Source organism: Salvelinus sp. IW2-2015, linkage group LG28 (assembly GCF_002910315.2).
Source record: "Salvelinus sp. IW2-2015 linkage group LG28, ASM291031v2, whole genome shotgun sequence".
Classification (NCBI taxonomy): Eukaryota; Metazoa; Chordata; class Actinopteri; order Salmoniformes; family Salmonidae; genus Salvelinus; species Salvelinus sp. IW2-2015.
Window position 1 is genome coordinate 8,517,320 of NC_036868.1, and position 16,283 is coordinate 8,533,602.

General features: G+C 44.0%; 1 protein-coding gene across 1 annotated transcript in view; it reads right to left on the reverse strand.

The window, feature by feature from the left end:
* The window catches only part of LOC111954028 (5'-nucleotidase domain-containing protein 1), a 91,179-nt gene that overhangs the window by 2,349 nt on the left and 72,547 nt on the right, over positions 1–16,283 (reverse strand). The window contains exons 9-10 of the mRNA XM_023973524.2: positions 9,310–9,431; positions 3,666–3,839 (exon numbers count right to left, since the gene is read on the reverse strand). Of these exons, the coding sequence (XP_023829292.1) occupies positions 3,666–3,839; positions 9,310–9,431 (296 nt within the window). The remainder of the gene's footprint in view (positions 1–3,665; positions 3,840–9,309; positions 9,432–16,283) is intronic.

Sequence of the window (16,283 nt, forward strand, 5' to 3'; positions counted from 1 at the left end):
GTAGCAGCAGTGTATATTATGATTGTATGTGAGTGCGTGTGCGTGTGCGTACAGTCAGTATAAATGCATGTGTGTGTGAGCAAATGATGAAGTGACTGTGTGTGTTGGAATAAAAAATTAAATACAAGGGTCAACTCAGATAGTCCATTTAGCCATTTTGCTAACTATTTAGCAGTCTTATGGCTTGGGGATAAGAAAATGATATAACGAGGCTATATACAGGGGGTACYGGTACCGAGTCAATGTGCGAAGGTACAGGTAATTGAGGTAATTTGTACATGTAGGTAGTGGTAAAGTGACTATGCATAGATAATAAACAGCGAGTAGCAACAGTGTGAAAACAAGGTAGGGTCGGGYGGCAATGTCAATAGTCCGGATGGCCATTTGATTAATTGTCCACCAGTCTTATGGCTTGGGGGTAAAAGCTGTTAAAGAACCTTTTGGACCTAGACTTGGCGCTCCGGTACCACTTTCCATGCGGCAGCAGAGGGAACAGTCTTTAACTTGGGTGACTGGAGTCTTTGACAATTTTTAGAACCTTCCTCTGACTCCGCCTAGTATATAGGTCCTGGATGGCAGGAAGCTTGGCCCCAGCTTGGCTACCCTCTGTAGCGCCTTACGGTCAGATGCTGAGCAGTTGCCACACCAGGCGGTGATGCAACCGGTCAGGATGTTCTCGATGGTGCAGCTGTAAAAAAAAATTGRGGGTCTGGGGACCCATGCCAAATCTTTTCAGTCTCCTGAGGGGGAAAAGTTGTTGTCATGCCCTCTTCACAACTGTCATGGTGTGTTTGGACCATGATTGTTTGTGATGTGGACACCAAGGAACTTGAATCTCTCGACCCGCTCCACTACAGCCTTGTTGATGTTAATGGGGGCCTGTTAAGCACTCCTTTTCCAATAGTCAACGATCAGCTCATTTGTCTCGCTCATATTGAGGGAGAGGTTGTTGTTCTGGCACCAAACTGCAAGGTCTCTGAGCTCCTCCCTATAGGCCGTCTCATCATTGTGGGTGATCAGGCGACACTGTTGTGTCGTCAGCAAACTTAATGATGGTGTTGGAGTCGTGTTTGGCCACGCAGTCGTGGGTGAACAGGAAGTACAGGAGGGGACTAAGCACGCACCACTGAGGGGCCCCAGTATTGAGGATCAGAGTGGCAAATGTGTTGTTGCCTACCCTTACCATCAGGAAGTCCAGGATCCAGTTGCAGAGGGAGGTGTTTAGTCCCTTAGCTTAGTAATGAGCTTTGTGTGCACTATGGTGTTGAACGCTGAGCTGTTGCCGATGAACAGCCTTCTCACATAGGTGTTCCTTTTGTCCAGGTGGGAAAAGGCAGTGTGGAGTGCGATTGAGATTGCGTCATCTGTGGATCTGTTGGGGTGGTATGCGAATTAGAGTTGGTCTAGGGTTTCCGGCATGATGGTGTTGTGAGCCATGACCATCCTTTCAAAGCACTTCATGGCTACCGACGTGAGTGCTACAGGGGGGGTAATCATATAGGCAGGTAACCTTCGCTTTCTTGGGCACAGGGACTATGGTGGTCTGTTTATAACATGTAGGTATTACATAATTGGTCAGGGAGAGGTTGAAAATGTCAGTGAAGACACTGGCCAGTTGGTCCGCATATGCTTTGAGTCCACGTCCTGATAATCCGTCTGTTGGCCAATAATACGGAGGGTAGTGGTGGTTTACCTACTCGCCGGCAAATTCTCACAAGGCACCCCGCCCTTCTCCGTCTTTTCTTCACGTGGATGACAGGGATTTGGGCCTGGTCTCGAGAGAGCAGTATATCCTTCGTGTCTGACTCGTTAAAGAAAAAATCTTTGTCCAGTTTGATGTGAGTAATCGCTGTTCTGATGTCCAGAAGCTCTTTTAGGTCATAAGAGACTGTAGCAGCAACAGTATGAACAAAATCTGTTACAAACAATGTGAAAAAACTAACAAAATAGCACAGTTGCTTAGGAGCCTGTAAAACGGCAGCCAACCCCTTCGACACCATTATTATCCCCCCCCCCCCTTTCTTACTCATCCTTATCAGTGCCATTTGTCGGTCCAACATGTTAATCTCTAAAAAGTGCTGAAAGGCAGAACATGCCTTAAAAACAGGATGTGGTTAACAAGTACAGACTGTTATCAGATCAAACTAGAGGTAGCAGAAGACACGTATGCATCTAAATTACTCAACTCTTACAGATACTTCCTTGAAATGTGATTCAGTTCATCTGGGAGAAAGGGCATTGCGAAAAGAAAAAAAAACTGTTGCTACTTTGTCCCTCTCTTGGTGAAAAGTGTGATGGAAGACATTCTTCTGAATAATGACGCTTTTTGACTTCCAACCAGACTTGGAGACAGAGTTGAATGCTGAGAAGATCTGTTTATGTTAGAAGTCATTCATAAGATTAAATGAATCCACGATCTTTCACGTTAAAAGAAGGTAGATAAAAGATCAGCTCCGAACTCAGAGCCATGGAAACATTCTGGCTACTTCTGCACTAACTACTTCTCCCTCTTCGCTAGTTTATATCTTCTCTACACTGAACCTCATAATATATCATTAATAAGAGGCAACGTGATGCACAACATTACATACAGTAGCCTACTCATGTGGAAATCTTTACCAGATATTGAGGGACAAATTGTAACCAAAAGGAATCTGGGAGAAACATGTCATTCCAGGCAGTTCTCTTAAGAGTGTTACATACACTCTGGCTGCAGCAGAGCAAAAGAGAGATGGAGACCAACTGGAGCTTCCAGGAATATCTATTAAATGAGGCAAATTGGGAAATACGTTTTAGAAAGGAAAGGGAAGTGGAGAGAGAGAGGCTGGGTGGGAGATAAAAAAAAGGAGAGTGAAGTGAGTGAAGGGGTGAGACCGAGAGAGAGAATAAGAGGGAGAGATGGGGGGAGAGAGAGAAAATGGGGTGGGGGAGGGGGACAAAAAGAGAGGGAGAAGGGACAGAGAGAGAGAAGAGGGTGGAGGGGGAGACAAAGAGAGAGGGAAAAAGAGAGAGAGAGGGGTGGAGGTGGAGGTGTGAGTCTAGGCGGAGACAATTTGTCCATCTACAAGGCCCAGTGCTCCAAACGTGGCACAACTTCCTCAGTCAGTCCCTTCAGATGAAGGAGTCATCTATCCTAGTGGTGTTTTAGCCAAACAAGGACATTCCTCTCATTGCTCCTGGCAACAGATATGCTGACTCATCTAACTTCTCTACTGTCTGGAACAAAACATCCTCCATGGCCTGGTCAGTGAGGGAGAGGGCAGCACTGGGTGATATTGCATCCTGGTCGTACGGATTACTTCATAGTTTCCTTCCTAATAGTACGTCAGCTTCCCTAAAATGTTTATTTTCTGACTTTACTGTACTCACACTAGGCTTATTCTGAGAAATACAGACTCACATAAACTTGTTTTACAGGTTCCTCCTTTAGATGTGAAACTGTAATAATATGAAACCGCCACGGTATACTTACAACAATGTAATTGCAGAACGTCTTTTGATAATGCTACAAAATGAACACACGCACATTCTCAGACACACATGCTACATTGGGTATATTTTGGCACTGAGCCAATGGATTGGGGGTTGGGAGAATATGTCTTTTAGGTAGCAGGGGCAAGGTGGGCGAGCACATTAAACAGAAACAACTGCTGGTGTGAACTTACCTCAAACTTTCCCTTCTTCTCCTGAGGCTCCACTTGGGCCTCGTTGGTCTCTGCTGCGTCGGTCCTCGGGACGCCCTCTCCCTCCATTTCCTCCACGATCATCACAGTCTCCCACTTCCCAAACGTGCTAGCAGGGAACATGTCCGACCGCATGCTATCCCCAAAGTACACCACCTATAGAGGGTAGGAGACATGACATAGACAAAGAATGAGGCCAKTATCTGAGCAGCTGCTCTGTAAATTAAGTAGACGTTTCATAGAGTAACTACTTCTTTATGAGATTTGTAAAGGTTCAGTTGTAAAGTGCTGATAAAATAGCAATTTGGCTGGATTTGTTTCAAAGGGGGCATTCAGTCGTAGTCGAATTCAATAACGCTGACATGTCTTACTGCCCCTAGGGCAAACTAGACCAGACACGATGTGGCTGCAAAACTCATCATGTCTCTTTTGTACTTTTGCTATGGCTGGAAAGAAAAACACGTTAAGACAGGCTTAGCTGAACGGCATACCTAAACTGACTGGCAACCCCTTTCCTGACATTCAAAACCCATTGCAACAAATGTATATAGTTGTATGCTTTGCAACTCCAATGGAACCTAAGGGTTAAGAAGAGTGTCAGAGGGATTAGAGAACCACTAGGAAAAACAAACAAGACTTCTGCCATAATGGAATCAGCTTCAGCACATCATCAAACCCTGACTTCTTGAGGGGTTATTTTAAGGAGAGAATAAAGGTTATTACACCAGGCCACTGAGGCCAGTGTTCTATAAGGATGATACTATTTTGGTGCTTAAGACACACACTTAAAGAGTCCTTCACACAGCTATCTGTGTGGAATGCAGAGTGGTGCGTATGTGTTTGTTTTGGAGGCAGGCAGACACCCACTAAGAGAAGGTGGTGAGGGAGGAGTGGAGGGTCTCTGTTCATGTGGGCTGCTGGACTCACTCCGCAAACCCCCTCCTCTTCTCAGGCCCTTTACAGTGTCTGTGACCAGGTCTTGCAGTGCACCAATCGTTTTTCATCTCCCCACTGCAGGCAGAGGCATTGGATCAGTACGATAAATATTTACAGGCCAATTCCAACACAGCGGCAAAACATTATAGAGAGACTTTCATGGGGCTCGCTAGATGCAAAACACAGTTTCATAAGGCTGGGACGAAAAACGCAACGTAATTTAGGTTTCAGCTACAACAAGACTGCTCTTCTGAGGACTCTTTCCCCTGAAGATATAACTTGCTACAGTCTGCAGCTCCCTCCTTCTCCCTAGGAGAAAATTAATGTCAGCCTGACAGCATGGCCTTTCCCCTGGGGAGGAAACAGGGTGACCAGAGCCCATTGTGCTCCACTGTGTGGTGCCTGGCTGGGACAGACAGAGCCTCCCAAATGCCACCTTGTTCCTTATGTAGTGCACTACTTTTGACCACGGCCCTTAGGGGTGCCATTTGGGACGCAGACAGAGAGGAGGGAAGGGGAGATCGCATATCTGACATGAGAGGGCCAGGGATATAAGGACTATATCCATGTTACTTAGTCCCCAATCCGATCATTACAGCAGCTTTGCTCATACATGAAATTGTAACGACACAACAGAACTTTTAGAATGGTTAAATGTGTCTGGGGGCAGAAAAAGGTCTGAGATTCCAGATAGAGAGAAGTGAGTGGAGTACGCTTACTACAACAAAATGACTCAGAGAGGAAAATGAGTGCCATTTGAATCATTGAGTCTGTATGAGCAGAGCAGCTCAGTGTCTAAGCTTTGATCCTCCATGTCGCAGCCAGACCTGTGCTCACTGCTACAGGGGACTGTAATCTGCCCTGAATGCCTCCCATTCAGCCGGCCGGCATTAAGTCCTGTCAGGTGAAAGTGAGGAGAACCCAAATCAGACTGCCTCAGATCACGGTTAGTGCTATCCGGGATGCTTGGGACATCCCTACCCTGAACCGGAACCGGAACCGGAACCGGAACTGGAACCCCTACCCATAAACCCCAACCTAACCCTTACCATAACCATTTTAAATCTCAACTTCAATGGGGGTATGGACATCCCAAGGATCCCGGATAGCAATTACCCTCTGGTTACCCCAGAGGGGCTGCCTTAAAGCTGCCATAAGTGCAGGTTGTGGAGGTTGACACGGCATTCCTCGAGCGCTTTCTCCACGTGGCCCGAGAACAGAGGGGGCATTGAGCACTCCTGGCCGGGTGGGAGGGGTGGAGGGGGAGAGGGAGGGGAGGCTGAGGACGTGGATGATGGGCGTCCCTGGGTGCACAAGTCCGTGAGCCGGAGCCTTTCCTTAAAGCTGAGAGAGGGCTCAAACAGGGTCTCAGAGTGAGAAGAGCTGGCTGCCTGCTTGTTAGAAATCGTATAGGCTGTGTACTCTACAGTAAGGGCCTGTTAATCACAGACCCTCTCAGCAGGACAGGCAGCTCTCTGGGCTGGCACTCTAGCCCTGTTGACACTTATGCCAAGGTGTGCACGGCCATGTTTCCCTCTCCTTCACACCGGTGTGAATAACCCCGAGCTGATTTATAGAGGACATCAGATCTCTGTGCTTCTGCCAGGAATGGAAGCTCAAAGCAAACCTACACTGCTTTGTGGATAAACATTTTGACAAAAATCCCAGGATAATATGGAAGTGATGTGGTTACTTGGATATATACTGAACAAAAATACAAASACAACATGTAAAGTGTTGGTCATGTTTCATGAGCTGAAATAAAAGATCCCAGAAATGTTCCATATGCACAAAGTGTATTTCTCTCAAATTGTGTGCACAAATTTGTTTACATCCCTGTTAGTGAGGATTTTTCCTTTACCAAGATAATCCATCCACCTGACAGGTATAGCATATCAATAACTTGATTAAACAACATGATAATTACACAGATGCACCTTGTGCTGGGGACAATAAAAGGCTCCTTTAAAATGTGCAGTTTTGAAACAACACAATGCCAGAGTCAAGTTTTGAGGGAGCGTGCAATTGGTATGCTGACTGCAATAATGTCCACCAGAGCTGTTGCCAGATAATTTAATGTTCATTTCTCTATCATAAGCCGCCTCCAACATCATTTTAGAGAATTTGGCAGTATGTCCAACCGGCCTCACAACTGCAGACCACGTGTAAATGAGCCAGCCCAGGACCTCCACATCCGGCTTCTTCACCTGTGGGATTGTTTGGGACCAGCCACCCGACACAGCTGATAACTGRGTTTGCACAACCAAAGAATTTCTGCACAAACTGTCAGAAACCATCTCTGGGAAGCTCATCTGCATGCTCTTCATCCTCACCAGGGTCTTGACCTGACTGCAGTTCGGCGTCGTAACCGACTTCAGTGGGCAAATGCTCACCTTCGATGGCCACTGTAATGCTGGAGAAGTGTGCACTTCACGGATGAATCCCGGTTTCAACTGTACCGGACAGATAGCGTCGTGTGGGTGAGCGGTTTGCTGATGTCAACGTTGTGAACAGAGTGCCCCATGGTGGCGGTGGGGTTATGGTATGGGCAGGCTTAAGCTAAGGACAACAAACACAATTGCATTTTATCGATGGCAATTTGAATGCACAGAGATACCATGACGAGATCCTGAGGCCCATTGTCGTGCCATTCATCCACCACCATCACCTCATGTTTCAGCATGATAACGCATGGCCCCATGTCACAAGGATATGTACACAATTTCTGGAAGCTGAAAATGTCCCAGTTCCTTCACGTCCAGCATACTCACCAGACATGTCACCCATTGAGCATGTTTGGGATGCTCTGGATCGACGTGTATGACAGTGTGTTGCAGTTCCCGCCAGCAACTTCGCACAGCCATTAACTTCTTATGGCTGGGGGCAGTATTGAGTAGCTTGGATGAATAAGGTGTCCAGAGTAAACTGCCTGCTACTCAGGCCCAGAAGCTAAGATATGCATATTATTAGTAGATTTKGATAGAAAACACTCTGAAGTTTCTAAAACTGTTTGAATGATGTCTGTGAGTATAACAGAACTCATATGGCAGGCAAAAACCTGAGAARAAATCCAACCAGGAAGTGGGAAATCTGAGGTTTGTAGGTTTGCCTATCCAATATACAGTGTCTATGGGGTCATATTGCACTTCCTAAGGCTTCCACTAGATGTCAACAGTCTTTAGAACCTTTTCAGGCTTCTACTGTGAAGGATGAGGGAATGAGAGCTGTTTCAACCAGGTGTCTGGCAGAGTGACATGAGCTCACTCAGGCGCGCCCCCGTGAGATGTAGCTAAGTTCCTTTTCGTTTCTAAGGAATTCTCCGGTTGAAACATTATTGAAGATTTATGTTAAAAACATCCTAAAGATTGATTCTATACATCGTTTGACATGTTTCTACAAACTGTAATGGATTTTTTTTACTTTTCGTTTGGCCTGCGCGTCATGAATTTGGATTTTTGAACTAAACGCGCGAACAAAAATAAGGTATTTGGACATAAATTATGGACTTTATCGAACAAAACAAACAGTTATTGTGGAACTGGGATTCCTGGGAGTGCATTCTGATGAAGATCATCAAAGGTAAGTGAATATTTATAATGCTATTTCTGACTTTTGTTGATCCACAACATGGCGGATACCTGTATGGCTTGTTTTTGTGTCTGAGCGCCGTACTCAGATTATGGCATGGTGTGCTTTTTCCGTAAAGTTTTATTGAAATCTGACACAGCTGTTGCATTAAGGAGAAGTTTATCTAAAGTTCCATGTAAAACACTTATCTTTTATCAATGTTTATTATGAGTATTACTGTAAATTGATGTGGCTCTCTGCAAAATCACCGGWTGTTTTGGAGGCTGAACATAACGCGCCAATGTAAACTCAGATTTTTGGATATAAATATGAACTTTATCGAACAAAACATACATGTATTGTGTAACATGAAGTCCCATGAGTGTCATCTGATGAAGATCATCAAAGGTTAGTGATACATTTTATCTCTATTTCTGCTTTTTGTCACTCCTCTCTTTGGCTGGAAAAATGGCTGTGTTTTTCTGTGACTAGGTACTGACCTAACATAATCAGATGCTGTGCTTTCGTCGTAAAGCCTTTTTGAAATCGGACAATGTGGTGGGATTAACAACAAGTKTATCTATAAAATGGTGTAAAATACTTGTATGATTGAGGATTTTAATTATGATATTTCTGTTGTTTGAATTTGGCGCCCTGCACTTTGACTGGCTGTTGTCAAGTCGATCCCGTTAACGTGATCTCAGCCGTAAGAAGTTCAAGAGGAGTTGGACAACATTCCACAGGCCACAATCAGCAGCATGATTAATTCTATGCGAAGGAGATGTCTCACGCTGCATGAGGCAAATTGTGGTCACACCAAATACTGACTGGTTTTCTGATCCCAGCTCCTACCTTTTTTTAAGGTATCTGTGACCAACAGATGCATATCTCTATTCCCAGTCATATGAATCCATAGATTAGGGGCGAATTAATTCATTTCAATTGACTGATTTCCTTATATGAACTGTAATTCAGTAGAATCTTAGAAATTGTTACATGTTGCATTTACACACATCAGTGTATTTATTACACAGCTCGTTAGTTATTTCAAAACATGATCAGTAGAATTTCCTCTTGAAGGATAAGAAAAGATTAAACCAACTAACCAATCTATCAATCTTACCTTGGGCTCAGGATTGCCAGTCATGGTCTTGAGCAGCTGGTGGAGGTGGGGCCAGTTGCCTTGAGAGTACCAGCCAGGCTTGTCCAGGGATGGCAGCCCTTCGTTCTCCTCCACATCATTCACTACAGCCAGGAAAAAGACAACAACCACAAAGTCACCACACAGATCGATTACACCGTTCAACGACATGAACATACACGACCACACCGCTTAGCACACAACTACAACACCTCTCTACCTCTCCACAACATAACTCAACACTGGGCCCCACAAGCAAATGTGACTCACTTCAGGAAACTAGGCGTATGTCGCGTGTCCCTACTTCACAGGAGAGGCATTTGTACGTAAACTTTTTTTAAATCAAATGCATTTTTKGGGGGGCAGAAATGCATTCTGGAACATTTCATGTGCCTTAACAACAAACGTGTATGCCATCTGTAAATATGAATAAAATTGTGATTTTACAAGCCTAGTTGGTTTAGCCACGGAAAAAGGCATGAACCTTTCCACTAGCCATGACTGGCTGAGATATTGGATGGGCTGGACATGCCGAGAGATTAGTTCGGATTTGTCTACCATGTAGCACACTTCTGTCTATAACATGAGCTGGTCAGTATGTGTAGGTAATCTTTTATAACGCAGATTTTTTGAAAGATATAATGTAGAACTGCAAAAGTGTTGTTCTCCACTTTCTGGAGGACCGAGTTTTGAAATCAGTGGAATGCCCGGTGGAATTAGAGTACGATAGCTAAGGAGATGGAGAAAATTCTGTTGTTTGATTGCAAATACGYAGAGGGAGTTGAAAAAAGAACACACAGAAGGCTGTTGTATAAAACACCTGTATCCAGATTACATCTTCAAACTAAGGGGAACCATGGCATCCGTGACAGATAGGGAGAAGCGTCCATCCATGTATATGGGTAAAATAGTCTAGCTAGCTACATTTTCAGATGTTATATGTTTCTAATTTTGGTAGTTTAGGTTTAGATACTGTTAGCTGGCTGGCTCGCTAGCTAACGTTACGTGTATGATCTGTGTAGTAATATTATAAGTATCTCAGAGCCATTTACATTGCTAGTTATAGCCTAATATTAGCTAGCTAGCTAACATTGAAACTGGTTGGTTAGCTACCTGCAGATTCATGCAGAGTAGTAACGTTAGGAGTTGGGATTATGGTTCTTTGTTTAGCTAGCTAGCTACATGTCTAAACAAAATACTCTACTATGCAAGTAACCATTTCACTACACCTTCTGTATCCTGTGCATGTGACAAATTAACTTTGATTTTATTTGATATAGTATGTGTTTACCAGAGATGGTAATGAGACCTGCACCAAAGTCAAATTAGGATATAACGTTAGGCCACTGAGACAGTGTCCACATTCTAAGATTTCTTTGGTAGAATGCCCTGCTTATATTTCGACACACTTACAACCATAAGCTATTTTCTGTAATTGGCTCGCCATTACCTTGCAAATAATGATCTTGTTGTGAGTTTATTTTCCTGTAATAATGAAGACCGTGTCAAGCTATATGATATGGTCATTATTTGAACTGGCTAGCCAGCTAATTTAACATTAGATAGCTAGCTAACAAGCTAGAAACGACCCAAAATATTGTTTAGAAAGTAGCTTTTAGGTGCCTAGTTTGCTTGATTGACATATCCTAAATTCATTTTTAAAATGGGTGGATTTATTGACTATTTTGGTCCACGAGGCCGCTGATGTCATGCAGCATGTACTTTTTGTGTTTAGTACATGGCCTCACATGTGAATCCTTAAAGAGATGGGTGGGGCTAAGGCTTAAGAGAGTGTGTACGGTGCTAAATGGGTGTAGACTAAGATGAGCTCTCCAGTAGGTTTACCAAAACATTCAAGGGCTATTTTCTCAAAAGTGAGGTTACAAGTTCATCAACTTTCAAAGCAGAATTACTTTCCAATTGTTACTCAACTGTAGTGTATGATATACAATTTTCGAGCTCAGTCTTTACTTTTCCGATGTAAAAAACACAATTTCAAATTTTGCTACATAAGACCGAATTGAGCCAGTCGGTAAAAAATATGGATTCTAATAATATATGGATACTTTCATATACATAATTTGTGAGGGATAAAAGTAACTCATTTAAAATAGATTTTTCACAGGTGCCTAATTGGAGCTACTGTACTTCCATGACTATGTTTACTAAACAGATATAGTGCACTACTTTTGAACAGGGCATATAGGGCTCTGGTTAAAAGAAGTACACTATGTACTTCTTTTAACCAAATGGCACCCTATGTACACTAGGGTGCCATTTGGGACAGACCCATGGAGGCTCGTCTACTTCCTCCTTTTTCAGGCACTCACTCACAGAAGTCACACATTATACAGGAAAGTGTGTCAATGACCTCATGGAAGCATTTACAGTTCATAAATAACACCCAATGATCTTTCCAGACTTCAGGAACCACGTGGTTTATGTCTTATTGCTCAACAACAGCCAAGTACTTTTCACTAAGAGAAAAAGTCTGTATCTATAGTCATTCCTGATTGACTGGAGGGGTTTTTGGCTTGCTTGATTGGGCTGCTGCTGGTTAGCAATAACCACAGTCTGTTTCAGTTTGTGCAAGGGGGTAGTGGAGCAAAGCCAATATAAGATACAGAGAAGCTGGAATCTAAACTGCACCACACAATTCTCACAGCATTACTCACACAATAGTAACTGCTGGGAGGGAGGCCCCAGAAAGTTCCTTGAAAACAAATGGAATGTTTAGCTGAACTCAGTAAAAGAGCTTAGGCCTACCGGGAATCTCCATTGAGTAAATATAACTGTATAAACTTTGTTATTCATATTGTGTTTCATCTTCAAAGTCTTTGTGCCTGGCTTAACTGATTGGTGCTTAAGACCAGCAGCAGGAAAACCTCTACTTTCATTTGTTAAAACCACAGCCCTTGACAAAGTGGGCTGCAGGTTCAAATCAAATCAGACTTTTTTGTCACATGCGCTGAATTCAACAAGTGTAGACTTTACTGTGAAATGCTTACTTACAAGCCCTTAACCAACAGTGCAGTTCAAGAAGAAGAAAATATTTACCAAGTAGACTAAAATAAATAGTAACACTATATACTGGGGGCACCGGTACCGAGTCAGTGTGCGGGGTTACAGGCTAGTTGAGGTAATCTGTACATCTAGGTGGGGGCGAAGTGACTATGCATTGGCAACAAACAAACAGCGAGTAGCAGCAGTGTACAAAAGGGGGGGGTTCAATGTAAATTGTCCGGTGGCGATTTAAAAAATTGTTCAGCAGTCTAATGGCTTGGGGGTAAAAGCTGTTGAGGAGCCTTTTGGTCCTAGACTTGGCGCTCCGGTACCGCTTGCCGTGCGGTAGCAGAGAAAATAGTCTATAACCTGGAGTCTCTGACCATTTTATGGGCTTTCCTCTGACACGCCTATTATATAGGTCCTGGATGGCAGCTTGGCCCCAGTGATGTACTGGGCCGGACGCACCACCCTCTGTAGCGCCTTACGGTCAGATGCCGAGCAGTTTCCATACCAGGTGGTGATGCAACCGGTCAGGATGCTCTCGATGGTGCAGCTGTAGAACCTTTTGAGGATCTGGGGACCCATGCCAAATCTTTTCAGTCTCCTGAGGGGGAAAAGTTGTTATCGTGCCCTCTTCACTACTGTCTTGGTGTGTTTGGACCATGATAGTTTGTTTGTGATGTGGACACCAAGGAACTTGAATCTCTCGACCCGCTCCACTACAGCCCCGTCGATGTTAATGGGGGCCTGTTCGGCTCGCCTTTTCCTGTAGTCCACGATCAGCTCCTTTGTCTTGCTCACATTGAGGGAGAGGCAGTTGTCCTGGCACCACACTGCCAGTTCTCTGACCTCCCTGTAGGCCATCTCATCGTTGTCAGTGATCAGGCCTACAACTGTTTTGTCRTCAGCAAACTTAATGATGGTGTTGGAATTGGAATCGTGTTTGGCCACGCAGTCGTAGGTGAACAGGGAATATACGAGGGGACTAAATACACACACCTGAGGGGCCCCAGTGTTAAGGATCAGCGTAGCAGACGTGTTGTTGCCTACTCTTACCACCTGGGGGCGGCCCGTCAGGAAGTCCAGGATCCAGTTGCAGAGGGAGGTGTTGAGTCCCAGAGTCCTTAGCTTAGTGATGAGCTTTGAGGGTACTATGGTGTTGTAGTCAATGAACAGCATTCTSACATAGGTGTTCCTTTTGTCCAGGTGAGAAAGGGCAGTGTGGAGTGCGATTGAGATTGTGTCATCTGTGGATCTGTTGGGGCGGTATGCGAACTGGAGTGGGTCTAGGGTGTCCGGGAGGATGCTGTTGATGTGAGCCATGACCAGCCTTTTAAAGCACTTCATGGCTACCGACGTGAGTGCCACGGGGCGGTAATCATTTAGGCAGGTTATCTTCGCTTCCTTGGGCACAGGGACTATGGTGGTCTGCTTGAAACATGTAGGTATTACAGACTCGGTCAGGGAGAGGTTGAAAATGTCAGTGAAGACACTTCAGTTGGTCCACGCATGCTTTGAGTACACGTCCCGGTAAATCATCTGGCCCAGCAGCTTTGTGAATGTTGACCTGTTTAAAGGTTTTGTTCACATCGACTACCAAGAGCGTTATCACACAGTCATCAGGAACAGCTGGTTCTCTCGTGCATGATTCCGTGTTGCTTGCCTCGAAGCGAGCATAAAAGGCATTAAGCTCGTCTGGTAGACTCGCGTCACTGGGCAGCTGGTGTCTGGGTTTCCCTTTGTAGTCCGTAATAGTTTAAGCCCTGCCACATCTGACGATCAGCAGAGCCGGTGTAGTAGGATTCAATCTTAATCCTGTATTGACGCTTTGCTTGTTTGATGGTTTGTCTGAGGGCATAGCGGGATTTCCTATAAGCGTCCGGATTAGTCTCCCACTCCTTGAAAGCGGCAGCTCTAGCCTTTAGCTTTATGCAGATGTTGCCTGTAATCCATGGCTTCTGCTTGGGATATGTACTTACAGTCACTGTGGGGACAACGTCATCGATGCACTTATTGATGAAGCCGATGACTGAGGTGGTGTATTCCTCAATGCCATTGGATGAATCCCGGAACATTTTCCAGTCTGTGCTAGCAAAACAGTTCTGTAGCGTAGCATCCGCGTCATCTGACCACTTCCGTATTGAGAGATTCACTGGTACTTCCTGCTTTAGTTTTTTATTGTAAGTAGGAATCAGGAGGATAAAATTATGGTCAGATTTGCCAAATGGAGGGCGGGGTAGAGCTTTGTATGCATCTCTGTGTGTGAAGTAAAGGTGGTCTATGATATTTTCCCCCTGGCTGCACATGTGATATGCTGGTAAAAATTTGGTAACACTGATTTAAAATTTGCCTGCATTAAAGTCCCCRGCCACTGGGAGCGTCGCTTCTGGGTGAGCATTTTCTTCTTTGCTTATGGCCTGATAGATTTGGTTGAGAGCGGTCTTAGTGCCAGCTTTGTTTTGTGGTGGTAAATAGACAGCTATGAATAATACAGATGAGAACTCTTGGTAGATAGTGTGGTCTACAGCTTATCATAAGGTACTCTACCTCAAGCRAGCAATACCTCGAGACTTCTTTAACTTCTTGTGGGCAGGGGGCAGCATTTTCACTTTCGGATAAATAGCATGCCAAAATTCAACTGCCTGCTACTCATCCCCAGAATATAAGATATGCATATTATTAGTAGATTGAAATAGAAAACACTCCGAAGTTTCTAAAACTGTTTGAATCATGTCTGTGAGAATAACAGAACTTATGTAGCAGGCAAAACCCTGAGGACAAACCATTCAGAATTGTTATTTTTTTGATGTCACTGTCTTTTCAATGAGTTTTCTTAGAGACACCAGATTTCTAATGGACTTGCTTGCAGTTCCTACCGCTTCCACTGGATGTCACCAGTCCTTGGAAATCGGTTGAGGTTATTCCTTTGTGTAATGAAGAAGTAGGGCTATCGTAAATGAGGGTCACATGAAGTACATCTTTTGAGAGAGGCACGTTATGAAAAAAGTTGCGTCAGTTTGTTTTCTTTTTGTATTGAACACAGATCATCCAGTCTTCAAATTGATCGATTATTAACGTTTAGAAATACCTAATGTTGTATTACAAAAGTAGTTTGAAATGTTTTGGTAAAGTTTACATGTAACTTTTGATATATTTTGTAGTGACATGGCGAAAGTTGGAACCGGTGTTTTTCTGGATGAAACGGTCCAAATAAATTGACATTTTGGATATATATCGACGGAATTAATCGAACAAAAGGACCATTTGTGATGTTTATGGGACATATTGGAGTGCCAACAAAGAATTTCCTCAAAGGTAAGGCATGATTTATATTTTATTTTTGCGTTTTGTGTCGTGCTTGCAGTGTTGAATTATGCTACTCTCTTTGTTTACTGTTGTGCTATCATCAGATACTAGCATCTTATGCTTTCGCCGAAAAGCCTTTTTGAAATCTGACATGTTGGCTGGATTCACAACGAGTGTAGCTTTAATTTGGTATCTTACATGTGTGATTTAATGAAAGTTAGATTTTTATATCATTTTATTTGAATTTGGCGCGCTGTATTTTCCCTGGCTATTGGCCGGTGGGACGATTGCGTCCCACCTGCCCCAGAGAGGTTAATATTAGACATCACGCACCAGCTATTATTGACAAAAAGACACACACACCCACACCTCGTCTTACCAGAGGTAGCGTCTCTGTTCTGCCGGTGCATGGAAAATCCCGCTAGCTCCATATTGTCCGTATCTTCGTTCAGCCACGTCTCGTTGAAACATAAGATGTCACAGTTTTTAATGTCCCGTTGGTAGGATAATCTTAATCGTAGGTCATCAATTTTATTTTCCAATGATTGCACATTAACAAGAAGAATGGAAGGCAGTGGGAGTTTACTCGCTCGCCTCCGGATTCTCAGGATTCCGATCTGCGGCCCCTTTTCCGGCATCTTTTA